Below are 27,306 nucleotides of genomic sequence, written 5' to 3'. Positions count from 1 at the left end.
AACTGTCAGGCGGGTTTAACAGATGATAGCCTGAGCTCTGTTCTTGGTGTGAAAGCTTTGCTACAAACATTGGCAAGAAGGAAATAGCGAGTTGCACAAGTACCATCCTACGCTGGTGTTTTGGGGACTGAGCAGTGTCTCTTGTAGTTCTGATTTTTTAATTCTTTCTGGTTTTAAAAAAAATATTTGTAACGCAGTAGTGTTGAACTGAAATTTTGTATGAGGATGAAAGTGTAATACCGTGTCATCAGGAAACTCTGTAAGCACTCGCCTGTTGTGAGCTCTTGAGAGACTGCAGTTAGCCTCTCTTTTCTCTTGGAGGGTAATTTACTGCCCTTTAAAAGGGCAGATGACTGTATAATAATATCCTACTAATCTTTATCTTTTCCAATTTCACTTGTAATTTCCCATGTGGAAGTTTCCAGCGTAAATGAGTTCAACTTTCCTTTGACTATAAAACCACTTTTTTATGACTGCAATATATGGGTTAGTGGGGTTTGGGTTTGGTTTTTTTTTTTCCCATTTACCCTTGATATAGCCTGTTCTATTTAATCTCCTTTTCAATTTATTTCCATAGCTTTAATTACTTTCTCTTTAAAATCGTTTAAATCTTGCATACTGTTCAGGTCAGATTAATAGACTGTATATACCCAGAAGATTTCCATCCTCTTTTAAATACAAATACCGTCATGTTCCAGCCAGTTTCTACAGTCCCACCCTGACAGGTTTATTACCAGCCCTTCAGGTGTTGTGCATGTGTCAGTTCTGGAGTGAGTCTGATCCAGAAGGGGTTAGGGCTCCGGACGTTTGGCACTCTAGTCTCAGTTGTTTCCATAGCTTTCCTTGGTGTGCATTTTGATCCTGACTTCTTCCCCGTTCAGTTTTCAGGTTACATTGAATTTTTCAGCTTGGCTTAAATTTTCTAAAATGCAGCATTCCCCGCCTCAACCCCCATTTCTTTCTTTCTTTCTTTTTTTAAAAATTTTTTCTTCCCTCCCCCGTTATTCCTAATATGGCTTATAAGACTATTTAACAAGGGCTTCATCTCAAGCTTGTCTGTTTAGCCAGTGATACAAATTCCAGAAAGCTTTATCACCCTTCACTTAGACATTGTAGGCTTCTTCATGGGCTCGTTCGTTCAGGAGATTGGAATAATTTCTCTAGTTTACTAGAAATATTCATTTCTGAAATAGTCTCTTTTTTTTTTTTTTCGTGGACCTAGTTTTGATCACTGAAATTAAGCTTCTTTTCTGTCAACATAGCCTTTTTGATGTTTAATTACTGATGGCGTCTCAAGTAACCTCACGGATGATTCCGTGGCTGTTTAGTGAAGAATTCTTGTATCTGTGTCACATCTCGGAAAATTTTAGGTCTTACTAATATTAGTGCTCTTATTAGAGAAATCTTCCCTTGGAGAGTAATCTGGCTCTGCAGGTATCTCAGAGACCCAGTTTTGCTGTTTGAGAGATGTGTCTTTTCCAGAGAGATTTCGGATCCCAGGACAGTTGTCCTTCATCCGTGTGCGGCTCTCCTGGTGTTTTTTATGGCAGCGGTTTCCTGTGACGCTGTCTACACGTCTTCTCCGACAATTTTGCCTTTCCTGAGCCGTGAGCGCTGCGAGCTTTGGGCTGCCGCAGGGAACGGCTGGAGCAGAGGGGCTGGCGGTGTGGAGCTCCGGGCACCAAGGGGGCAGAGGGACTCCAGAGCAGGAGGCTCGGGGGGACAGCCCTCCGTCCACGTGCCAGGAGCGTGGCATGGGGGTGAAAATGCTGGCAAAACTGCCCTCCTCCCGGGGACCACCCTCCCTGCCTGCCCCTTCCATAGCCACACGAGGCTGCTGAACGTCTCGCTCGAGCCTCTTTTTGCTTTCGGAGATCTGTGTAGCCCCACAGAGCTACTTAAAAACGCACCTCGTCTCGTCACCCTTCCACTTTGCTTGTGCAAGGAGGAAAGCTCCTGTTCTAGCTCTTCTCTGGTGTCAACTCAGATGAGGTTTCCTCTTCCCCATCCACTCGCTGCGTGGCTGGTGTGTTTTAGCCGTGGCGGTGGAGGTCATTGCACTCTGGTTTCTGAGCGCTTTGCCTCTGACGCTCTCTTGCTTCAGTTCAACCTGCCACTGACGTGCTCCAGGTTTACCGGGAGTTTTGCTGGTTTGGACTCTGATTCTTACAACTTTCTTTACTTCTAGGAGCCTTCTCGGACGGTTTTATCTGGTTTTACTTTGAAGGCATAAACCAGAAGGTGCGATGGTCTGTAACTGTTATAATGCCTCCTGGCTTCTGCTTTCTCGCTGTTACAGTTAATGCAGTGGCAGAATCTTTGCTCAAGACCGGGTGAGATGGGATGGAGGAAGCAGGAAGAATTCTATCATAGCATGTTTGAATATGTTCATTTATAAATTTTACCTTGATAGCAGGTGATAAGAAATTATGTTCAGAATAAAACAAAAAGAAATTTCTTGAGGTTTAAATGGATTGAAATAATTTTTTCTCTTTTCTATAGTGAGCATGTATTTACCGGAGGGTTTTGTTATATTTTCTTACAGATATTTTCTCTCAAATATCAGATTCAAATGGACTAATGATATTTACAAAGTTTGATCAGTTTTTGAAAGAAGTTCTAAAACTTCCAACAGCTGTGTTTGAGGGGCCTTCTTTTGGATACACAGAGCATTCTGTACGGACCTGTTTCCCACAACAAGTAAGAGTTACAAACCAGGACTGTTGTATTGCTTGTTAACACGGTGCTCGAGCCCGTGGGCTCTGTTGGTTGTAGTTTGGGTGGCCTTGGGAGGGAGGGGGTGGGAAGAGACTAACCTAAGCAGTTTTAAGACAGGCTGAAGAATGTAAAATCCTCTGTCTGGGTTTTAGGCAATTCAAGGGGTTTGCACAGTTTGAGTTTGTTCCCCCTCCTCCAGGGCACACTTCTTTTCCCCGTCAGAAGCACAGCCAGGATGACCCGTTTCTTTTCTAAACCATGAAATGCAACATTTTTACTATTTTTCCCTTGATTTTTTTTTTTTTTAAGCTTTCTCACTGTGTTTAGAGTGTTAGTTTCAACAAATCACTTTCTAGTCGGTTGGGTCTGCACCAGATAAGTCTGTGTGTACACAGGGTTTCTTTTTAAAGCAGTTTCACTGGTATTGCTGTTTTCCCAAGAGTATCTCCAGTTCGTGTAATGTTTCGAGCAGATGCTGTAGTAATGATCTTAAAAGAGTTTTGTATTTCTTCATGCATTTTAGTTGCAATTTCATTGTTCCAAGGATTTGTTTCTAATTTGAGATAATGCAAATAGTATAAATAATCCTTACATCAACTGCAAACATGAACCTGGATAATCTTAGGTCTAAAATGAAGTGTTTAGACTCTGGTCATGATTATGTTCTGGAAGAAATATTTCTGAAGTATTTAGATTTAGAATTTATAGCCACTTTTGCTAAGTTTTAAGTTAATTAGCAATTAGTATATTTGAAAGACAACACAGTAGGAAACAGCCTGCGATTTAGGAAATGGTGAGGGCTCCAGCTCATCCGTGAGTTACTGAGGACAGAGTTTTGCTTTACTAATAGTGTAATTAATAAATACTTTCCTTCTGTTTCCATACTGGCCGAGCCAGTTGTGGGCCACACTTGTTCCCATGGACGTGCCACCCTCGCGGCTACGTCAGGCTCAGCCTCCCCTTTGTGCCCGTGGGGGGGCTGAGCCGGCCAAATCGGGTCTGATGGAAGTGGCGCCGCTGGGGGACATGGCAGTGCTCAGCCGCGCTACGGAGCTGCAGGAGTCGGACACCGGCGTTGGGTCGGCAGCGGCTGAGCACGAGCCAGCGGTGCGGCCGAGGAGGCCGAGAGCGTCCTGGCCTGTGTCAGAAACAGCGTGGCCAGCAGGAGCGGGGAGGGGATCGTGCCCCTGTGCTCGGCACTTGCCCGTTGAAACGAGCAGGTCCTGGGAAGTAGGTGGATGATCTGCCTTGGATTTAATTCCATTTTCTTACGCCTTCCAGATCTGAAAACAAGCTTCCCAGAGGTACTTCTGTGATGCTGTCCTTTTACAGCCTCTCATTTTGCTGAAGTTCTCTCCAGGTGGCTTTGGTAAAGCTGTGGGGTTTCAGACTTCGGCATTTACACGGCGCACGTGTGAGCTACGTCCGTACTAGTCAGCTAAAGAGTGGCGTGAGCTGTTCTGTGCCCTGAGTCCAGCTGGAATGGTCTAACCATGTCCATGCTGTTACACTCTCTTATTCCCTCAAGCAGGGTGGTTACATGGAAACTGTTTATTAAAAACGATTCCTGGCTGATACTAACACCAGATCTGGATGCTGGAATCATTTGGGAGAGCGAGTGGTTAAACCAGGCACAGGTTTAATAACAGGAAAGCACGTGCCGTTGAGTTTTAGTGCCAGGAACGTTCCCTGGTGTTAAAGGACCAAGAGAGAAATCCTTCCTGGCCAGCTGTGGTTCCTGGCTCTGCCCGGGGAGGTCCTGGGTCTGGGAGCCACTTCTTTCAGGTGCCAGAGGCTCATGATTTCCTGCTGGCTGAGTGGTGAAAGGGCAGAGAGGCGAAGAAGCATCAGTGGCTGTATACGCTGCATAAATTGTTTCATTTCTTGGGTCACAAATGGAATAATTCAGACTTGTTGCCCACACAAAATGGAGTTTATTGGGATGCTGTTGGCAAGAGCTGCATTCTTTGTGATGGCTTCCAGATGTATAAAGAGCTTCCAGTAGTGCTTTGCTATTCTAGGTCAAGTGGGGGCTTCTGCAGATGGAAGATATCCTGTCGTACTTTTCTTAAGACTTTTGTTCACTTGGCTACGGTCCATCTATGTGTCAGAGAAGTTGTATCACCATGACATCCCCTGCTTAGTCAGAATCTTTCTGTTTATGGCACAGCCTGTCCTGTCACCGCAGAGGTGTGTCCACTTTGTATCTCATTTACAGAGCAGTTTAATTGCAGCGTTTCTACTGAGCGGAGAAGTTCACTTCAGGGACTTGGGAGGCAGGAGTCTGGCTTCTGTACAGTCGAACCGCTCGCTATTCTGTTGAAATCAGCAGCACAAACTACACGAGCAGGCCTCAGGAGGCGTTGGTTTGTTCCTCACGTGAAAGCTGTGCTAAAGCCTCGGCTGGTTTGGGCTCCGTGGCTGGTACAGCCGGTGGCTGAAGGGGCTGCACGAGCTTAGCAGCCTCGGAAGGCTGGTCAGGATGTACAGTCTTGTTAAAGCGAGTAATCAGGGTGTGTTTGGTAAGGCAAGGGTGCTCCTGCGTGCCAAGGGTGGTGTCAGCGTACTCTGAGAGTTGCAGTTGAAGCACGAGGCGCAGGACAGTTAGAGATAGAGGTGGGGTGTCATACACAGCCGCTTGGGTCGGTATGACTTGTTTTGAGCGCTGCAGCGTTAAAAATCACATATCTGGTGTTGGCTGAGGGGGTGTGGTTTTGTGCCAGTATTTTGTTGGGAAATACGTGCGTTAACATCTTGTTGAAACAAGCCTGTTGGCAGTGTAACGATAAAGCGGGCCGAGGTTTTGCTCCTGAAGCAAGTCTATGGTATTCAAAATAGAATAGCATTGGTGTCACCTGCCACTGCACCCACCTGCAAGAAGACCTGAGACCACAGAGCTATTAAGAGAAGTAGGTATGCTGGCAGAAATTGGTAAAAACTGTTATTAAAGTGGGATAAAGAGTAAGCAGGTGATTACAGAGAGTATCTATGTGGAAATGTGTTTGTTCTCCTGGGGAGTATTTGACCCTCGTGACAGGTTGTGCCTTCACATTTACTGATTTTCAGATTATGTTCTTGGAGTTTGGAACCTGCTGGCAGATTATTTGATTTTTTAGATTTTTTTTTTTTTGCATCACAAATGGCAACTGAGTGATGTTTTTGTGATTGCTCCATGATCCCAGTGGGAAATGTTAGACCAGCTACGAGAAAGGGCTTTATCTGGGCTCCTTCTCGGACACGTTCGTAGTTTCCAGGAGGAGACTGCTGTTTGCTTTCCTGTCAGCAAAGCCATTACCAAGAATGCCTGTGCCCAGACAGACGAGATGTAGCAGTGATAATGCTGTCTGATTCTTTTTGGTGTATTGATTGCAAAATGTCTTACCTGTATGGGCGAGTAAACCCCAGCGCCCGTGTCCCTGCTGCCCTCTTGTGAATTACGTGGAAGTTGCATCCCTCCATACCCGGCCTTTGACAACTCATAGGTTCTCGCTGCTTAGAGGGAACCAGGTTTTTTCTTTGAGGAACATCCTCGTCTGTAGCAGAAAGGAGCTCTCCTGCTAGGTTTAGGTTCTTCTGCCACTGTGTGTGTCAGGTACCACTGTCTACTCATACAATCACAGACTGGTTTGGGTTGGAAGGGGCCTCTGAAGACCATCTAGTCTGACCCCCCCCTGCCATGGGCAGGGACGTCTTCCGCTAAGTCAGGCTGCTCAAAGGCCATCCAGTTCAGTGGCCAGAGCGTTGTGGTGGACCATAGCAAAGGCCTTACGGAAGTCCAGGTACCTGCCACCCGTAGCTCTGCTCTTGTCCACTGGTGCAGTCACGTCGTAGGAGGCCACTAGATTAGTCAGGCATGAGTTGCACTTCGTGAAGCCGTGTTGGCTGTCCCTAATCACCTCCCTGTCTTCTGTATGTTTTGGCGTGTTTTCCAGGAGGATCTGCTCCATGATCTTAACAGGCATGGAGGTGAGGCTGACTGCTAGTTCCTAGGGTCCTCCTTTTTACACTTTGAGAAATGGGTGTGATGGCTAACAAATCCTGAGTCTTGTCTTCAGAAAACTTGGGTGTCCGTGAGCAGCATTTATTAGCTGGAGTAACCTTCATGCTCTCGTACTCAGGATGAGAGGTGAGAGCCAAGGTGAAACTGGGAACCTTGGAGGCGTTTTTATCAAGCTGTGCAGTACCTGTACAAGGCAGCAGCTGGGTAGGCACCATCAGGTACCGACGGTGCTGCCATCCAACAGCGTTAGCCCCGTGGTTCCTGGTTAGGCCAGCCGCCCTTTCTGGTCCCAGGCATCGCGTGCCCCCATCAGTGAACTTCCAATGAAGAACTGAGGTTCTCCTTCCATCAGAAGGTTTGGCTCAGCCTGTTTAGAGTGTTCCAGGGCCTTGCCCTGGTGCATCTGCTGAAAGATTTTGGAATTCTTCACCCAAAGAGAGGGGAAGGCAGGCTGGCTGTGTGTGGCTATTAATAGCCCAAAGGATGACTTCGCTGCGAGGAGGAGGGCAGGCTGGGATGGCCAGGCACGTCCAGGCAGCGTGTTTGCTGTCGTACCTGGCAAAGGAAATTCTTGGACTCTCTTGCAGGAGCAGTTCAGTATTCAGGAAAAGCTTTTCATTTACGAAGCAGAGAGGCTGGAACAAGGACACCTTATAAAAGTTGCAAGAAGTAAGATTAAATATTTCTTAGAATTTTCCTTAGTTGTAACTGGGAGAGATAATTATAATTCTGTATTGTCTCTCCAGGGTAGTTAGCTGCAGAGGTATTAGATGTAAATATTTGCCACTAATCACAAAAATTGATGCTTTAAATACAAGCCTTTTCTTTAATTAAAAAAAAAAAAAGGGCAAAAAACCTCTGAACAACCCCCAACCAAAAAAACCAAACCCCAAACAACAACAACAAAAAACCCCTTAATTTTTGTCGTGATAGTTGCAAGTGAAAGCTGCAATTAGTTTCACAGCTGCTAGAAAACCAGACTGGCTTTTCCTCTAGCTCTGCCTACCCTCCCCGTGGTGGGTGCTTTTTGGAGGCCGCTGCCATATGCTAAGGTGCGGAACAAGTGCCAGCTGTCCCGCTGGGCTTCTGCCTGTCAGAAGTCCTGAAGCATCTAGCGTGTTGTATGCAAAAGCCAACATGTTCTTCCTTTGTACCCGTAATATTCTTAGCTCTCCTTCTTACCAGTTCTCTCCATCTGTTTGTGTTTGCAGCAGGTATTTTCTCTTGCTCACTTGAATTTGAACCCTTAGAAAACATCACTCTTGACATGCCTGACTTCCTTCTCCTAATGATTTCATTTCAATTTCATTTTTATTGACAATCGTTTAAAATCGTACCCTAGTTTGCCCATTGCCTCTTTTTTGCTTATTTTGCCTTTAAAAAAAAATCATGTACCGAGTGCATTGTGTATGAATATTAGTTGTAATTTCTCTTTTGTGCGTGTCTATTTGTTTCAGTGCTGTCTGCATGTTTGAAATAGTGTTTTCTGCATTGTTAAATAACCTCTGCTCACATTTGTAGTATTCCTCTTCAAAATCAGAATCTTTAACTGCTGCTCAGGAACCAATCTGCCACTACCTGGAGTTGTCTGTTCGTCTGTTTATCGTTTGTTTTTCTATGATTGTGTCATGCCTACACTAATACCTTCTTTGTGGTGTTACTGTTTGCCTAACACAGATTTAAACTCCCTGAGCAAAGGAGCTGTGGGGTTTCTCTCTGTATAGCCTATGAAATATTCCTGGTAGACAGAAGTTGAGTCATAGAGAAATTTAAGGCTGAAGTAGTTTTTGGTGTATAAAACTGCAATTTTTCGTATAATTAAGTTCTATTTCTCTTTTCTTTGCAGAAAAAGATCATGCTAAACATGTTTTTAGACACATTGATGGCTGATCCACCTCCTCAGTGCCTTGTGTGGCTGCCTCTCATGCACAGACTTGCCCATGTTGAAAATGGTAAACGGAATATTTTCTTGTTTGAAACATCTGGTCAGAGCAGGGTTTCTGTTCAGCATGTGTAAAGATACTGTCCTTCCTCCCGGAGCCACACCCTTAATGCCTGCATCCTTCCCTCTCTGACGGTCTTTGTCCCAGAGCGTTTAAGCCCAGACTCTCCTTGGAGTGAAGAGAGTTCTGCGCTTCTGGGACGAAGACTGGTTGTGGGCTCAGCAGCACCAACGCAAAACAAGATTGGGTTTAGAGTTCTGGCATCAGTCGTGGTGGAAGGTGAAAAAACAAGCAGCAGAGAAATGCTGTTCTCCAAATGTTCATGTTTACTCTGAAACTTTTAAAAAACTTCACTCGAACTATGCTTTGACGTACACTTCCAAGTGCTGGCTCCCAGAGAGTTTGGTATCCAGTCAAAAGTCTGTCTTGAGCAGCGTTTGAGCACGTGGGTCACTTCAGTGCTCACCACGGGAGGTAAATGCTGAGCTCCTCTCCCTTCCAGACCTTTTCAGACCTAAGATTTCCTGGGTTTACTGCCTGTGGAAAGTATTTAAGGAGCACTAAGGGATGGAAAACTGGAGATTAACAGTGAGAGAGAGTGATGAGAGAGTCCTCTGGCTGAGAGGGCTTTGGGGTGTTTGGGGAAGCAGAAGGGTTTCCTGCAGAAGGTTGTGCACGTGTATCGGAACTAGTTGTTGGTTTTAGTGGCCAAAAAGGTGATGTGTTTAGTGGCTTGTACAGCTGCACACAGTGTATGTGTGTGATGTTTTGTGTGTGAATCCTAGGGAAAAAAACCCGACTTTTTTCTTTCTTCACCCATAAACTAAACTTCATCTTTTATTTCCTTCCCCGCAGAGTAAAATCATGTCATCATCCTTCAAAACCCCTGCCCTACTACTTGTTCCCTCTTCTTCCACTGAGTGCATTTATGGTCCTTTCAAGGTGCATAGCCTTCTCCCTTTGTGACACAGGTAGATACACTCCAGACTCTTGGGTTTGCCTGGCTGTTTACAGGCACAGCTTGGCAGTCTGGCTGTAGCTAGGTTCTCCTGATCTATATTCCATTCCCTGTTTCTTGACGTTGATGCCTGTGGCATGGTTAAGTAGTGCCGTGATTTTGATGTGCTGGGCTTTGGCATTTGTGTCATTGCCTTCTCTTGATCCTCTTGCAAAGCGTATCTGGTTGTGAATGTAACCTGCATTTGTTCAGCAGGGAACGAGACTGGAGCTGCGATGCTCAATGGGCCTTTTCTTCTTTATTGCCACAGGAGAGAAGGTGAATTTCCCAGTCGCTCTCTGTGTTTACAGACATTTCCTGGTAACTGTGGGTCTCATTAGAAAAGTAACTTTTAAAAGAATTTTGAGGGGAGCAATTTCATGGAGGTGAATCTTATGGGAAAACTTACCAAAGAGATGAGGAGGTTGATCTAGATAAAATCTTGGGTACGTACAGCCCTGCCGTGTCTTTCCCATCCTTATGTGACAGGTTGCACTAGTAGAAGGGCAGCAGCGACTTCTTGCTTTGGTCTTCTTCCTTTATCCTCATATCCTTATAAACTCGTACTTCAAGAAAAGCACACAGGGTGGAATAACGATGGTAAGGAAATGGGCAGTGGAGTTGTTTCTGTGAATTACAGGTCAGGATAGAATTGCACAGAGCTTAGGCAAGGGTAAAAGGTTTAAACACCATGTTCAGACAGAAGCGGAAGGGTGAAAAGATCTGGAGATAATCCATAGTCTGATCTTTTTTCTGCTTGAAAGTACCTGGAGGAAATTACTAGATACCCAGAATAATATCATCCTTACAGATCAGCACCTGCGTTCCCGTGTTGTCTGACCGCTTCTGCTGCCGCTCTGCGGCCCGCAGGTCCCAACCCAACCATCTCCACTGGGAGGGGTTGCATCGGTGCCCCTTTTGCTGACGCTTTCTTCAAGTATTCATCTCTTCTGCGAACCAGTCCCAGGTTTAATCCTTTGTTACGCATAGCAGTCTTGTTACACGTAGGTTTAGCATTCAGCTAACTCGATAACTTCTAATGTTTGTGGCATTAAAATTATGTTTCTAACTCTTACCAGCCTCTTCTACAGCTGCCTCCCAAGCTGCTTGCTGAGCTGTGTTATCGTCAATAATTCATGCCAGTGTTCTTGCCCTCTAAGTTGTTGTAATTTTTGGTGTGTCCTCAGAAACTTTTATTGTGTGGCAAGTGGTATTTTTGCTCCGGAGTCAGGCAGCCGTTCCTCTGTCTGCTTGGAAGAGCTGACGAGCGCCCATGGCAGCTGGTGTGCAGAGCTCTGCGGCAAGCCCCAGCAGGCTTAGCGGGTGGGGAGAGCACGGCTGGGTCATGTCCCGGCAGTACAAGACGTTAAGGGAGGCTCGGTGCTGGGGGCCTGACTGTGGGGAGGTGAAAAAAGCAAATTTGAAGGACAGAGGCAGTAGAAGGAATGAGCCTGGGACTACTGGGACGTGTGGGAGGAAACGAAGTATTGAGGGAATACACAGTTCTGGGCACAGATGTGCCCACTAAGGAAAAAGCAAGCCAGAAGCTTTTCTAGTTTAATCTCTGGGACAGGACATGTGCAAGAGTTCGTTGTGCTGTGGCTCTGGATTGACTGTCTCCTGTGAAATGGTCATTGTCAGTGTTTAAAAAGCAGAAGATCGATCAGCTTGTGCTGGCAATGGCTGCTGCTGTGGCTTCTGCGACCACATTAATGTGAAGTTACTTTGTGAAAGTTGCGCATGTTTTAATATCTGCATATATATATATATATAAAAACCATAAATTTTGTTGTAATGGTTGTTTGTAGGAAGAGACATTTTATTTTGAGCCGTGTCAGGTCATTCTTCAGTCAGGTGTCATAACTCAGCCTTCTGTGACAATTAAAACTTTAACTTTCCCAGAAGATCAAAATAGTTTCAATAATTTCTGAATGGGGTTGAGAATTTCTGCCTTTCCTAAAATGACGTTTGCGTTTAGCAGCTGCTAAGCAGCCGTAGCTGGGGTAAAGCTTTTACTTTTCACAAGGAAAGGAGGAGCCTCACAGTGGAATTGGGTTTGGCTTTCCTTTGAAAAAAAGGGAAAAATGGAAAAAAAAAAAAGTTACAAGGTCCCCAGAACTGCGGTGATGATGCCATTTTTCTTTTTTGTCTTTTCCACCTTTCTTGGAAGGAGGAATGATTTCCTAGGCAGATGTGCCAGGCGTGCTGATGTTCTGACAGGGCTGCTGACCAGCACATGGACCATCTCTACACGTGTCTCCAACCACGTGGGTCCCCTGGGGGAGGGCGAGCGGAGGTTGGCCGAGGTCGCTGCGGAGCTCCGACGCCTCTCGGTGGCCTGTGTCGGATCTCTGGTGCTGGAGTGTGTCCAGAGAAGGGCAGCGAAGGTGGGGAAGGGTCTGGAGAACAGGTCTGGTGAGGAGCGGCTGAGGGAGCTGGGGGTGTTCAGCCTGGAGAAGAGGAGGCTGAGGGGAGACCTGATCGCTCTCTGCAGCTGCCTGAGAGGGGCTTGGAGCGAGGGGGGGTCGGTTTCTTCTCCCAAGGAACAAGCTATAGGACAAGAGGAAACGGCCTCAAGTTGCACCAGGGGAGGTTTAGGTTGGACATGAGGAAAAATTTCTTCACTGAAAAAGTAGTGAAACATTGGAACAGGCTGCCCAGGGCAGTGGTGGCGTCACCATCTCTGGAGGTGTTCAAAAAACGGGTAGATGCGGCACTTGGGGACATGGTTTGGTGGGCACGGTGGGGTTGGGTCAACGGTTGGACTTGATGATCTCAGACATCACTTCCAACCTAATGATTCTGCGATTCTATGGTTCTACCCCCTTTCTCTCTCTTCCCCCCTCGCTTCCAGATGGGCAGGTCAGTGGCTGAGCAGCATTTTCAGTGTCTGGGTGGGTCGCGTTGCCATCTCTCTGCCTTTCCTGAAGCACAGGGGAACCTTCCTGCCCAGAAGCAGAATTGCCTTGTTTTCACACTTTTCTTTCTTTCTGTGCTTCCCCAGGTTTCTGTGAATTCTAGCTTCCTTTGTGAGATGAAATATAAGTTTACAGACATACTCAGAATTATTTCAGAATTGTCCTGATGGTGGTAAAGGAGTTCCAGTGACAGAAACTCATGCTCTCCATTCAGTCTGTCCTTCGCTGCTGTGAATGTGTCACTGACACCCATTGAGAAACTGCTCTTCCTTTTTTTCCTTAATGTGACTTTAAGACAATGTTTTCATGATTACTCAGGAGCCAAAATTTATTCAGTTTTTGCCTTAGGGAATCTGGACGTTTTCATGGAGGTCTGCATTGTCCTTGGGTTGTCAGTAAGTAAACAAAAGGCTTAATAAGAAAAACGGTGCACTGGAGTCTTCCGTACCAGCAACAGTAGTTTCCTGCACTGCCCGAGTTGTAAGTTGTCATTAAGGGAGATTCTTCTGATTCTGACCTCTCACCCTTAAAGACCAGTTGTAAACTGTGTAGGTTCTCTAGATGATTGCTTTAAAGAAAGGGAAAGGGAGCTACAAACTGCTGTAGACACGGTAATTGGGAAGACTGATTCCCCTCGAAGAGGCACAGCGGCACTTGCGCATACTAGTGATAACAAACATCTGAGAGCACGTTTCAAAGAGAAGCTTCGGCAAAGATACTTCAGTCCCTGCTGCCCTGGTATGTTAATTCCTGTCTGCGGTAGCGTGGGAAGCCAACGGTTCTGCGTAGCGTTTACACAGAGTGCGGGAAGATGATCAGCTACTCCTCAGCAGAGTCTTTGCACAACTTAGGCTGGGCCTTGTGATAGACTTGTGGTTTTCTGTGCCCTGGTTAGAGCCATCGTCTGACTCGGCACCTTGGAGTGTGTTCCCCTGGTGGTATTCGGCGAGGTTTTAACCCATCGTTTCTTTCCTGGGCGCGAATGCTGTAACGCGTTTCTGTCTCGCTCCGCTTCGCTGCTCCCTGAGCTTTCCGGCCGAACGCAGATTATCTTAAAAGGCCCAGGCTGCTGCGTGGCACGTGCCACGTCGCTGCTGTTCATCGTCACCTGCTGGTGCTGGGGTATAGCCCGTCGGATCCTCACGGTCCCTCATCACAGGTTGTAGGGCCGTGCTCCGCTGCAAGGAGTGGAGCAGGATGTGTTCAGTCCCAGAGGTTAGCTTGTGTTTAGAGTTTGGGCAGCGGAACGCAGGACCGAGGAGTGTTTGGGTGTATTCACAACTGGTAATTTCGACCAGGGAGGGCAGGTTCCTGCTGTAGCCAGTAGGGAGGGGTAGGATCCTGCTCGGCCTGCCACCCGAGCACACCTCGGAGGACGTTCATCTCCTGGAAGAGTTCTCTTTCTGCTCATTTGAATAGTTTCCGTGGAAAAATCTGAAAGTCGGAGTTGCAGCCTGGAGCTTGGCCCAGACGTTACGTCCTAGACAAGGCTTTTGTGGTAAAATTCCGTACAGCCGTGTCAGGAATGCCGTGGTTGAAGTTACAGGGGGTTGTGGTTTTTCCTCTCGTAGCTCACACGTGTGTGCATTGTACGCTGGAGCAGTAGGACTGGGAGGTTACGGATGTGAGCATCAGTATTGCTGGCCACTGGCCACTAGCACGCAGCAGAATCTTGTAGCAGTTGTGTTGTTTACAGAGGTAGCCACGAGTACCACAGGTAAAAGAATAGTATCATAAAAGTTTGTATTTGTCATCTTGGCAGGTTCTCCAAAGCATTTCTCTCCAACGTTAATTCTGTCATAGCCGGAGTTTTGAACGGTGGGGTGTTTTCCAGGTTTTCCCTGAAACATTTTTATGTGAAAATGTTGAGTTGTTGCATCGTCATGGCGCTTTAGCTTTCTGCTTTTGTTGTCTCCTCTTTGATTTCTTTTCTTGTGTTTTGCAGCTGTCATATTTTCATTTTCCTTTCCCTGCTAGTTTTTTTAATGCCTTCGGGAATTTCTCCTGCACAATTTAGTAAAGGCTCTGTTCGTTTCCCCTCCTTAGTTTAATCTACATTTTCTTATTGATGCTGTTCTTCCTGCAGAAATACTCTGTCATGTGTAAGCAAACACCTGGGGTATGCTCCTCCGTTCCAGACCAGTCTCTGATCATTCAGTCCTGCATCTCTCTTGAGTCTCTCACGTATCTTTAAAATTAGGGTGATTTGGGACAACATGTCCGACACATGGATCCACCATTTTCCTCTAAAACTCTTTTTCATTCTTTCATTTTAGCAATCTGTTGTTTATATTACTATCATATTTTGGAAGCCCTAATCATATGCCCCGGTGGGAAGGGCGTTGTCCCGACAGAGCAAAGGCTGGTTTTTGGCATCAAAGCATAAGATAAAGGTGAGCACACAGAGCCAGGGCAGTATATGAAGATTTCAAAATAAGGAGGAAGTGTGGATTTGGGTTTTGCAGCTCAAAGACTGGTGGTGAAGTGAAGATACCTACATTTGGGTGGGAAACAGTCAAAAAGGAGGTTTGACCGGCACAGCTTCTGTGGAAATGTGAGAGGCAGAGGGATTTCTTAAGATGGGAACTGAAGGAGAGGGGCATCAAGCAGTAAGGATGCATTCAGTGAGCTTAGAGACAGAAGGAACTTGGGGTTAGAGAAGAAAATATGGTTACATTTTTTTTGTCCTTGGGATCTGAAAACCTAAATCGTGTGTGTATTTTGATGCTGGAGAGCAAAGGGGACAGACCAAAGAAAACAATAATAAAGAAGGAGCATCTATGAGGAGTTTGAGGTAAATCACAAGATGGCACAAGAACATCTTTGAATAAACGAGGGATTTGCAGAAGAGACCAAATGAGAGAAGGAGAAAGGTCACACCACATTGTTCTGGTTTTCCTTTGGAAGAATTTAACATGTGCTGATCAGAGGAGAATTGAATAGTGATCGATGGCTGAAGATTTGAATACTGGTGGCGAAAATACTGTTTAGTCTTTAGTGGAAAGTTAAAGATTACTTACAGGAGAAGAATTTGGGAGGCTGGCAGAGTTCAAAGGAGAGGACACGGGTTTGATGGATGAGGTTAGTCTTGTGACGAGATTCCTGTCGGGTATACTCTGCGCTGCAGGAGCCTGAGCAGAACCAGTGATGTTGCGGTGGGTCAGGTGGGATGAGAAGTAGAAGGACGTGTCCTGCAGTGCGGAGCAGAACACTGGGGAGGGAATTGGGGTACAATGGCAGTCACTGACTGTATCACTTGAAGAAAAAGAAGGGAGAGCAAAAACCTGCTGAATACAGATATGGGATCGGGAGTCTGAAAAGGGAGGAAAAGCCGGACAGGAGAATTGGGTTCGTGGTCCAATCTCTCTAGCTGCTTCCCTCTCCTGCCCTTCCTGCACTTTCCACAGGGAACTGCTCTGCTGGCAGGAGTGAAGGGAGGAAGGAGCAGGTTGTCTCTTTCAAGACAGACCTGTAGGAAGTTTGAGTCGGGAGTACTGGCAGCCAGAAAAGGGGCTGACTGAGGAACTGGAAGCAGTGACAAGTGCAGAGAAGCTGAAAACTCCCACTCCTGTATGTGGCAGGCGGCTTTGGGTAAAGTGACACGTTGAAAAGAGAAGGTGCCGACAACAAAAAGGTTCGGATCACTGAGGCAGAGAAAACGGGGCGTGAGCATTTTGATTAGAGCAAGTGTTTGAGAGGCAGGAAAGGAAGAGTTGGGAGGAGAGAGGAAAAATGAACGGGGACACGAGCTGAACCCTGGCGGTCCATAGGCAGGAGGGGTCGTGGTGGCTCAGGTGTGATTTGGAGTTGGGCATGTCTTTAAACTGAGAGAGGGGAGATTTAGATTAGATGGGAGGAGGAAATTCTTCCCTGTGAGGGCGGTGAGACCCTGGCCCAGGTTGCCCAGAGCAGCCGTGGCTGCCCCCTCCCTGGCAGGGCTCAAGGCCAGGCTGGATGGGGCTGGGAGCAGCCTGGTCTGGTGGGAGGTGAGGGTGGTTGGAACTCTGTGATCCGTAAGGTCCCTTCCAACCCAAACCAGTCTGTGATTCTGTGTCAATGGTGTGAAAAATGTTTTCAATTGACCACTTCATGGCAGCTTCAGTCCAGTTGGATTTATGCAGGTGGGAGCGTGGAAAGCCATCTGAATGGGAGAGAAGTAAAGTTTGCAACACCATCTTTTATGGCATTCAGAAATGAACCAAAAAATGGGAAAAGAGTAATATCTACATTTGATCGTTCCCCATGAAGGGGGAAGACAGCAGGTTGGTGCTGGGGGGAAGCATGCTGTTCCACTTCGTCCTTGGGATCTGAAAACCATGTCTCCCATCCATAGCTAAACTTTGTCACTTTCAGAAAAAGAAGAAAACCAAACACAATACAAAAAAAACCCGCTGCCACCACCTCATAAGCAAAACAAAAAGTCCACCTCTTTGGTTCCTGTCTTGATGGCCCGATACCTTGCCCATGATCTGGTACCGATGGTTCCAATCTTCTCCTTACCAGTCATTTTGAGAGCGTGCTTTTTGCAGTACATTGAGTGCTGTCACCATTATTGTTTTGCCTCGTGTTTTGTTTTATCAGAATGCTGTTATTGCTTTCCTAAATCGAGCATATCAGTGTCAAGGTTTTGATTCTTTGGTTCAGGACGCTGCAGTACTTTTGTCCCCTTTTCATCAATAATAATCTCTTCGAAGTGCAGGGAGTCAGAGAAGATAAGAGGCATTTTTGCGAAGGTGGGAAAGAAGAAACAAGATCAAGTGGTACGCAGAGGCAGACAGAACATGCTGCGATCAGCTGATAGCAGAATATTGGCTTTCATTAAGGTGGTGACCTAATGCTCTGGCTTAGCAGGAGACAGCAACCCTGCCACAGGGAGTGCGGGGGTGGGTGTGTGCGAAACCCCAGCTTTGGGAACCGGTGACTTCACCCATCTCTCTTCCCAAAGGCGAATCGAGTGTATGTGGACGTTCTCGAAAGATTTGCCTCACTTTTTTTAAAATCCTCTATCAAAAAGTTTCAACACCCCTTTGGACTTGAAGCTGGGGCGAGATCAGTGCTTAAATATTCTTAGGGTGAGAAAGCTCTTTCCTGATGTTCTAGCACGAGTGTTTTCTTGTTGCAGTTTAAGTACCTGGGTTTTGGCCACTGGCTCTGGAGAGTGTATTGCTGTTTTTGTAAGTACCTCTTGCATGTTTGCTGGTTCCGTCTCACAGTCTGCTCCTAGCTAAGATGTCTACTAGATATTGTCCAGGCAATTCTATTGCTTGCTCCTGTACATAGAATTATCCCACGGCTTACTTGAAACGCGGTGCCCCAAGTCAGACATTTTTGATGATTGTTCAGTGTGTTTATGAAAACTCTTTGACCAGTGTGTGACCTGGAATGAAGCCTTTTGCTCGTTAGATCCTTCCATTTTGACAATTAACTGCCCTCTGGTCTTTTTCTAATGAGATTCACGTCCAAGTTACAGTCCTTTCATCTGCTGTGTATTTCCCTCTGTCTTGAGAATATCATGGGAGACCAATTTTGTAAGAATTAGTGAAGTAAAATGAAAAATTGATGACATTTGATGCCTGTTTCCTATTTTCGGGGTCAATTGCTCTGTCATGGAGAAACATTAGCTTGATTTGGCACATGTTGTCCATGGCTCATCGGCTGTTCGTCGCGTGCTTACAGTACTTGGCTTTATTGTTTGTCCCAGTGTGTATTCTGCAAGTTAAAATAACACGAGAAGTCGGTAGTTACGTATGTGTAACTTCACACCCTTTTAAGGATCGTAATTACAATTCTTGTAATGCCCCTTTTAAATCCCCTGCTAGTTTTCTCTCTGTTTTTCTAACTTTGTCACCAAATATTTTAACCCTCATTAATAACTTGTCCCAGTTTTGACTTCTGTAGGCTTCCTTTTGAATTCTAGGTTATTGAGGAGCTCTTAAATTTTTAGCCAATTTAGGTCTTTTCTCTGTGCTGAGATAGTTTATGGTTGTTTCTTTAGCACAACTTTTTTAAGGAACTGACAGTTCTCCTAACTCAGTTTTCCTTTGAATTGTTTCTTCTTGTAGCTTGCCTGCTAATTCTCATGAGTTTACTGAAACCTGCTGCACTGAAGTTGTGTTTTCTCTCCTCCGCTTCCTAAAATTCACATAATTACTCTGTTGACATGTTAACTGAAGGTCACTTGTCGTCATCTTTTTCAACCAGTTAAAAAAAAAAAGCCACCAGTTTCTCTACAGTCCGTTCCCAACGGGCATTCGGATACGGAAATTGCCTGCCATGGTGAAGTCCTTTGCTTCATGGGGTGTTGCTACGTGCTGCAATAAAGCGTCGTCCACTTGATCATCTTGGCTCAATTATCCATGGCATTCCTGATCAGGTTGTCTTTGCTTTCGCTGTCACCCGGGTGTTTCCAGCAGGTTTGGCGTAGGCGTCCCCTCTTGAGGTGGCAGGCACTTCTGCACCGCCGTGCAGGCCAGACCTGCCCCTAGAAGCGGCGTCTCTCTCCATCGACTCTGCTGTCCTGGGCAGTGTTGCCCCAAGTCTCAGTCAGAACAGCTAAGTCATAATCTTTACCGTGGATCAAAACTTCAGACTCTTTCCAATTCTTTCTCTTACGTCTTTCAGTAGTTTGTAACGGGCATGTCTAAGAGTTTCAGCTGACCAGCGAGCTGCTCTTCTTTCCTGCAGTCTTCTCCACAGCACGTTATTTATACCTCTCTGTACTTCCTGACGCTCTAGACCCCCAGCAGTGTCCAACCGTTCGCTCCTGCAGTTCACCTTCACCTTCATCCTTCCATTCCCGTGTCTCACCTTTGAGGATGCGTTTGACACAGTAAGAGATCTCCTTCACCTCATTCTCACATGCCTCCTTTGTTCGTTCTGAAGCCTTCTCTCTGAAATGGAGCAAGTCTGTGATTGATGGCTCATGGGTGGAAGAGGAGGGAAGCAGCATTTATTTATTTATTTAGCCTGCTCCTGATGGTGACTCTGCCTGTCACACCTAATTTAGTTTTCCAGTTCTCAAAATGTTCAGATGTGGAGGTGCGTTGGGGATTTCTTCAGTTTAAGCTGTAGAGGTACAAGAGGCAGCTCATGGTTGGGGGAGAGTGAGGGAAGTTCCTCGGTGAGAGGTGATTCGGAGCAGAAGCCCGTGGTGGTGCTCTGAATTTGCCTCTTGTGGGAAAAGCTCTCCCAGCTGACTCCAGGGCAAAGTGATCCCCTCAGGCAGAAACTAACCTTGTGAATACAACCTTTCTGCTCTCCCTGTCCACACGTGTGCGTTTTCTCGGTGTTGCTGGGCTTTCAAGGGGACTTGTGGGTCTGAGAGTATCTGAGGAGGGAGACAGCTGAAGGAGAAATACTGAACTTGATAGCTGCTGTTATCAGCAACTTAAATTTACGGTTAATCTGACCAAAATTACCTGCTCTGCACTCAAAATCCATGACCTTCTCGGAACAACAAGTTGGTTTAGTGGTTAAGAACCTGGGTGGGGTGGGGTGGGGTTGGAAGCTCCAATGAAATTCGATGGTTGAGGTTTTCCTAAAGTTCACTTACTGCTTTTCTTTCTTTCTTTTTTTTTTTTTTTTCTTTTTCCCCCTCCTCCTTCCCCATCTCCAAGTCTTCCATCCCGTGGAATGTTCGTATTGCCGGTGTGAGAGCATGATGGGTTTCCGGTACCGATGCCAGCAGTGCCACAACTACCAGCTCTGTCAAAACTGTTTTTGGCGTGGCCATGCGAATGGTCCTCACAGCAACCAGCATCAGATGAAGGAGCATTCCTCTTGGGTAACTCGCCTTTGTTTGTCGTGCTGAAACAACCACCTCTGTACTGATTTCTTCTGAAAGTTCAAGTTTTTGTAGTAGAACTGCACAGTAGGACTTTGCAAGGTTTTCAGCTAGCGTATAAACAGGTAAACTGTACTGGTGGTGCTGCCTATTGTTTATTCATTGGCGGCTGTCGCTGCGTTGGGTGCTGTTTAAAGCACGCAAGACAGCGCTGTCCTTCGCAAGGCCTTAACACGCCTTTTCTTCCCCTCTTTGCTTCAGTCCTCCTTCTCTTGTATTTTCCTCTCTTCCACCTTAAAAAGACTCAAAGGCTGCAATCCCTTCCTCCCCAGAAAGGTGAGCCAGTTAGCGCGAATGCTGTACTTAGAAAGGAACTTTATCCAAGTGGCATCTTTAAAGAGATTACTTCTTTGAGAGAAAACTTTAGTATTGTCATTGTCCTGCCAACTGTAGATAGGCATTGAAAATTCTTAACTAAAAAGCCTTAAAGAAATTATGTCAGAAATAACATTCAGTTAGATGACTATATAATAATCACATCTCCAGAAATAATAGATGATTTTAGATATAAAAACCTATTTTTATGGCAAAAGATTGAGACCAACCTTTTACTTATTCAAAGAGAAGTTCAAAGGATGATTGGATTATAATTAGTAATTATCTCCATGAGCAAGAGTCATCATAGTATTACTGTTTAATTTAGAAAATTGGGGCTTAATACCATTCCATAGTTGGAAGGCGAATATAGGAAAATTCCGTCTTAAATATTGGCTCTTTTTTTAACCATGTGGGTAATAAACTTCTGGAATGGTTAATCTGAAATACCAGTAGATTATTATCCCCTTAAGTATAGATAAATCCAGTCTGCGTTTTTTACTGCAAAGAGCTATCTAACTAGTAGCTTTGACTCCAAGGAAGGTGTTCCCTCCTGAAGGCTCTGCCCTGTGTCTGCAGCGAGTCAGGTTGGACGAACTGTGCCCCGTTCTGGCACTGGGCCTGTGAATCCGCCATCCCCTTTTGTTTCAGCGTCAGCTTTGGGGCGTTTGATCCCTACTAGGCTGTACAGAACAAGTCGGTTTGAAGCTAGAGTGTGAATCGGAGGAGTGGGGAGTTACACAAACGGAGGATATTCAGACTGTGGCTCTTCTGGTAGATGAAGCGGGGCAGGGTGTGGGCTGCTCCGAACTGCAGGACTGTCAGGACAGAACCTAGCTTTAGCGTGGACCGAGCAGCTCCTGAGGGTTGAGGAGCTGAGGCAGGCGAGGACCCATGCCTACTGGACAGCCTGGGTGCAGGCACCTTGCTTTGGAGACCAGGAATTCACATTATCTGCCATCAGGGCCTGGTAGAGGCTCTGGAGTTGTTTCCTTCCGTACTCTTCATGGAGAAGGAGAAGAGGGAATCCTACAAACAGAGGCAACTCTAAACAAAGCGCAGAACTGGAAGTAGAAGATTGCTGGAAACAGCAGAAGGTACTGAGAAATAGAGTTTTTACGGAACAAAAGGCAAGAATGTATGGAAAACCATCGTGACAGTTGAAAGGGACTAGATTTTAATGTCTTAGCTAATGAAAACGTTGATGCATGAAAACAATCGGTCCAGAAGCCTGTAGAAGGAGTTTTAGCAGCAGCAAATTTGGCTTGCACAGAAACAAGACGTACCTCATGCTAGTAAGAGGTTGCGGCGGTAGGTGGGATGGAAGGAGCGCTTTCCAAAGGCGCGCTGGTGCACATCTGTTTGTGGGAGGTTTGTGTGGTGCAGCCGCGGCGTTATGCCTGGGCGGGAGCCAGAAGAACAACAGGCGTGAAGAGCAAAGGAGATATTTACATTTCTTGTTCAGAATAGTCAGCATCCAAATCGAAGAAAGGTGAAATTAAGAGGCTAAAGGTTGTCTGAAGGTGAAGCAAAGACAAAAGATGGAAATCAAGGACAAAAATGGAGAAATTTGAGGCATTTCAGTAATCAACAAGGTAATCATGAGGAGCGTTTATGTTCCCGTAGTGTAAAGGAGTATTTCTGTCTCTAGCTCTAGAAACTTGTTTCTGAGACTTTTTAACCATTTGTTGGGGTTTGTAAGCAACAAAGTGTGTTAAAGGGACTTAAAAACCTTAGGGGTATAGAAGATACATCTACAGTCTGGGTTGTCTCCTATAACCTGAGTGTGGAAGAGGGACCTGTTGAGAGAGGGCTCTTATGTATTTTTTCTTCTCATCTTTTCACTTTTGAAGGTCTTGTGTGTTAATTGTATGAAAATTGAAAATTAGTCTTTCTTAACTTAAAAAAAAAAAAAAGTATCTTGGTGTTGGATGCGGACCCTGTTGCTAGTTAAATGTCAGACAGTGAAATCCATCACTCACTGAGGTCAGGGAATCTGAAGCCTCTTTTTCATGTCCATCTTCAGCAGGACACTTGTGCCTTCATTAGCCGGGTGACTGGTACTGCTGGTTCAGTCTTGTGTAGTGTTTTTTCAGAGCTTTGGAGCCCCAAGATCCAGAGTAAGCCTTAAGAAGTATTTTCATGAGGTACTTTTTTCTGAAATTCTGAAGTATCTTTGATAGTTTTTTTGATACTATAAATCACATAGTGTACTGATTTTTGAAATATATATTTATATATATATATTACTGTAGTGATTATCTATATCTGTAAGTTCAGGTAGAAACTGGTTTTTGAAAGAGGTTTTGCTGCATGAACACACTGCTTGTTGGTGCCTGTTTGGAGGGGAAAAAACCTTTAAACACTTCCCTTTTTTTTTTTTCTTCTGGGCTATTTCAATTTTTTTGTTATTAAATAGCCCTAAACACTGATTCATTTAGTTATGTACGTGCAGCAGAACTGAAAAATCAGACTGTTCATTTTGAAAGCGTGTAGATTAGTCATTGTTCATTCTGTTTGTTTATTTTTTGTTCAGTCTGCTAAACTTAAGCCGTCTCTGTCATCATAGCATAATTTCAGGTAAAACGTTAAAATAGCCAAGTTACCCTAAAGGCTTATACCTGGGGTGTAAGTTTTGATGGCTGCTTCTCACCTGTAGTTGAGTTAGACACTCTTCCTGCTGTGAATAATGGCATGTTGTTACTTATAACTGCCCTTAACATGGAGGCTTTGGGTTGTGCATCAACAAACCAAACCAATGTTCAGTTGTTTCTATAGTGATAATATCTGTGGCTTCCGTTGGGAAGTCATTACAGGGGGTACTAATCGGATCGAAAACAAAAGACAGACCCTTTTATCTACCCAGTTAAAGTCTAGCAATACTGTAAGCAGCTGTTAATGAGATTTTGCTCTTAGAATTACTTCTCTCATATTTCTGCCTCATTTAATTTCCCATTTAGACTACATTAGAAAAATCTGAGCGCGTTTTTATTCAGTCCCCCAGAAACAAGCCGAAAGGGAGCAGGGTATGAAGCAGCGTGCTCTGCATCCCCGTCACGTTGCTGCCTATGTGAGGCCTTCCACCATCACATGGGCTCCTGTTTTCCAGCGCTGCGCAAACCCCTTTCGCACTCCAGGTTTCCCAGCAGAGGGCACGCTGCCCTCGCGCAGGCGGGAGCGGGGGCCCCGACATCTGGGGGGACCCTCTGCCTTCTCTGCCAGGGGCTGGAGGCAGGTGCGTGTGCCCCGGCTGCCTTCTCACCGTACCCTTCTGCTCGCTCGCTCGCTCGCCCCGTTGGCGTCGATCTGCTTGATCCGCTCGCCTGCTCGCCACAATTCCTCTGCTGGGAGAAGAGGGAAGGTCTCTGCACGCTGACTGACAGTTTTTTTGCTTGTTTATCCACTTTCAGTGGGGAAGAAGGGTGGATACGCTCCCTTCCTTCGGGTTTGCGTCCTGTGTGGTGTGTGATATTACAAGTAGTGTCAGTAAAATGAGACAGATATTGGAGGGGAGGCGGAAAAGAGCGAGAGAGAAATAGGTAACTGTAAAACCTCGATTTTCCAACAGGTGTTCTTGCCAACCAAGTTTCAATTCAGTTTTTATTACCTACAAATTTCCCAGCCCATCTTAGATCTTTACTAGACCCTTTTGGTAGAGGTGGATGTGATTTATAAAATAGACGCTTAGAAAAGGGTAGAAAGACAACTGTTGGTAACCTAGTTTGTAGTTTCCAGCTTTTTAATTCTGTGGTGGAAGTACTGGTTTTTTACAGATGTGGCCCTCGATAGGAAGGCAGGTGGACAGAGACAGGACCTGTAAACCATTCTGAAATGAAAAGGATCTGTCAACACACGGTAGGGATGCAATGGGTTTCCGAACACAGGGAACATCACAGTTGCATTTTACTGGGAATGTCTCGTTTCTTTTGCACATGTAACACCCTTTTCCAGTGGTATCTGTCGATAGCGAATCAGTTTTCCCAGCAGAAACTGGTCGGCCCATTTGCATTCGATGCACGTACCTCAGCCCTGTGCCTTTGTGCAGCTCCAGGGTAACGCCTGTCCAGGCACCGGCGCAGCGCGGTTGAGGCAAAACCTGGTGAAGACCGTACACCCTCGGCGCTTGCCGTGGTTTTGGCAGGAGGTCCCTCCGCGGTGTTTCCCTCCTCTCCCAGCACAGCGAGCTGAATCCCCGCTGTGGGAAAGCAGGTGCCGAGCGAGCAGCGTGCGTGTCTCGCTGGTGGAGCCGAGCCAGACCCCGCAGAGCGCAGCGACGTGCGGGCGTCTGCCCCCGCTGCCGCCGCTGGGGAAGAGCGGTGCGTGCGTTCCGGTGCTTCCAGTGATTGTCTGTGTAGGCAAATCTAGTTGAGAGCTGATGCAGGCACCGCTCCAGAAGTTACATTTTGTTCATGCTTTATTTATAACCAAGTTGGATAAAAACATGATTGTGTGTGGAATAAAAAATGTGGGGTCCGGGACAGTCCATGACTGCTGTGCCAGGGATACGTTTACTGCAATAACCCAACCCTAGCGCTTGGTTTGCATTCGATTCTAACGGAGGGTGAGCGCCATAGGGAGGGTGATTCAGTGGTTAACAGGGAAGGTGTTTTACCCTTCCCTTGGGGCTCTGCAGGCGGAATGGGAAATCACCTGGGGACTCTGCAGGCAGAGCCAGGGCCTCCTTCAACTTCCTATGTTACAAAAGAGAACAAACATTCCAGCCTCTCCGAAGGATTTATTTTACTTTTTTTTTTTTTTTGAGCTTTCTCTGGAACCTGGAGATGTCCTTGCTGGTAGGTAGGCACTGTTTTGGATCACAAAAAGGGTGTTTGACTGCTGCTACTTGAGGAACTTGGGCAGCAGCGCTGAGGAATGTGGTCTTGCAGCTTACCACTGCAGAGAGCGGGCATGCCAGCCAGCGCTGTGCCTGGGGAAAGATGCCTTTCATAATGTTCACCTGATCTGTTCTGACCTCGATTTCTCCTTCAGTTGCAAAATTTATTAAAATGTATCATCTAGAAAGTGGTGGTGGAAGTGATGTTACAGAACCAGATCTGGCTATCTGGATCCATCCATAATTCAGCAGTCTGCCGCTGCCGCCAGACTTCATAGGTGTTTCAGCAGACAGGAAACCCAAAAATAGATCTCTGAAATAACCGGCTCAAAAGGAAGGGGATCCACTGGGATGCCCGGTCACGGCGCATGGAGTTGTAGCTATTTAGAAGATTCATTGCTTCCTTAAACACCTTCTGTAGCTGCTGGCAAACATTTCTCACAAGTTTTGTTATTCTGTGCATGATGCAAAAGAAGCAGAAACTGTTTCTTTTGAATATTTATCGACTTGGGAAAGAGATAAGTGTCCTCCACTGATAGGTCTGGATATGTAAAAGGCTGAGAGAGTTTGCTGAAGGAGACAGACTGTAAAATGTAAAAAGGTTTGTTGTGCTGAAAAGCAGGAGTTTGGCAAGAAGCGCCGCGGTTGCTCCTTGCGAAGGCCCTCGGAACCGCAGCGCGCTGCTGCACCCAAACTGACACCTGCGTCTCATCAGCCTCGGGGCACGGTGCGGAGAAGAGCCCTTTCATGCGTGCTTCGGCAGTTAGGTGATCGGTGAAGGGGGAAAGAAAGTTGCTGTATGACATAACGTTTGGGAGGAAGACTAAACCCATGAGTACCTGGGGCCAGGGAGGTCGCTGAAGCGCCGTGTCCGGCTCAAGAGCACCTGTTTCGTTTGTGCGCCTGGCTTTTTTTTTTTTTTTTGGATCGTCAACCACACTTCCCGTCAGGCTGCTGTAATGGCCACGGCGGTGCAAATCCTGCTGAGTCATGGGCCGTGCCCGTTTAGGAAGCCAAACAAAATGGATTGCCTGCGAGCCGTTCCCAGGAGAGCCGGCGGATGAAGCAGCGCCTTGTCGGCCCGTTTCTACAGTTACGCTTTTGCAGCAGAAGGAAGCGTTGAGTGGTTGAAAGCCCCTGAAAACAAAGGCACACCGCTGTTTTCCCGTCTAAAGCTGAACGTAAATAAGACCATAAATTGGACTCTAGGATGTGTGAAACCTTTTTCAAAGCCTGAAATTCTTTATTAGTTTTAATTGCTTTGTTGGAGTCAAAATTTATTAGCAGTGGGAATTTTTGCAGTGGTACATCCAGGTTCCAAACTGGCTGCGGGGCTGTCGTGACAAAAGTCACGGGTACTTCATGAAACATGGTTTGCCCCCAGCTCTTTCCAAATGCAGATTAAAGTCAAGAAGAAACAAGATGAACAGCTGGGGAGGAAGAAGACGGTGAAAACGCAGTAGCGCTCGGGACGGGCAAGGGGGTGGCGTTACCTGGAGAGGTTCGCAGGGGCGGTGCCCGTGGTGGGGACGGGGATGGTGTTCTTGGTGGGTTTGCAGCGGCGGTGCTGGGTGAGAGGGTTACGGTGCTCTGGGTCTTTCTGATTGCGCTGTCTGCGTTTCCCAAGGGGCGGTATCCGGCTCTGCAGGGCGCAGAGGTGCTCACAGACAGTACCCAACGGGCAGGAGGTCAACATCAGCGGCAACGATGAAAGATTTATAATTTTCTAATTTTATTA

At 46.2% G+C, this 27,306-nt stretch overlaps 1 protein-coding gene across 1 annotated transcript in view; it reads left to right on the top strand.

The window, feature by feature from the left end:
- Positions 1-27,306, top strand: part of DTNB (dystrobrevin beta) — a 184,683-nt gene that overhangs the window by 18,604 nt on the left and 138,773 nt on the right. The window contains exons 5-7 of the mRNA XM_086461751.1: positions 2,546-2,700; positions 8,565-8,670; positions 20,193-20,359. Of these exons, the coding sequence (XP_086317877.1) occupies positions 2,546-2,700; positions 8,565-8,670; positions 20,193-20,359 (428 nt within the window). The remainder of the gene's footprint in view (positions 1-2,545; positions 2,701-8,564; positions 8,671-20,192; positions 20,360-27,306) is intronic.

Source organism: Leptosomus discolor, chromosome 2, assembly GCF_034619465.1.
Source record: "Leptosomus discolor isolate bLepDis1 chromosome 2, bLepDis1.hap2, whole genome shotgun sequence".
In the NCBI taxonomy this organism is placed as follows: domain Eukaryota; kingdom Metazoa; phylum Chordata; class Aves; order Leptosomiformes; family Leptosomidae; genus Leptosomus; species Leptosomus discolor.
Note: the sequence above shows the minus strand (reverse complement) of the source record. Positions and strands in the feature narration are given on the sequence as shown.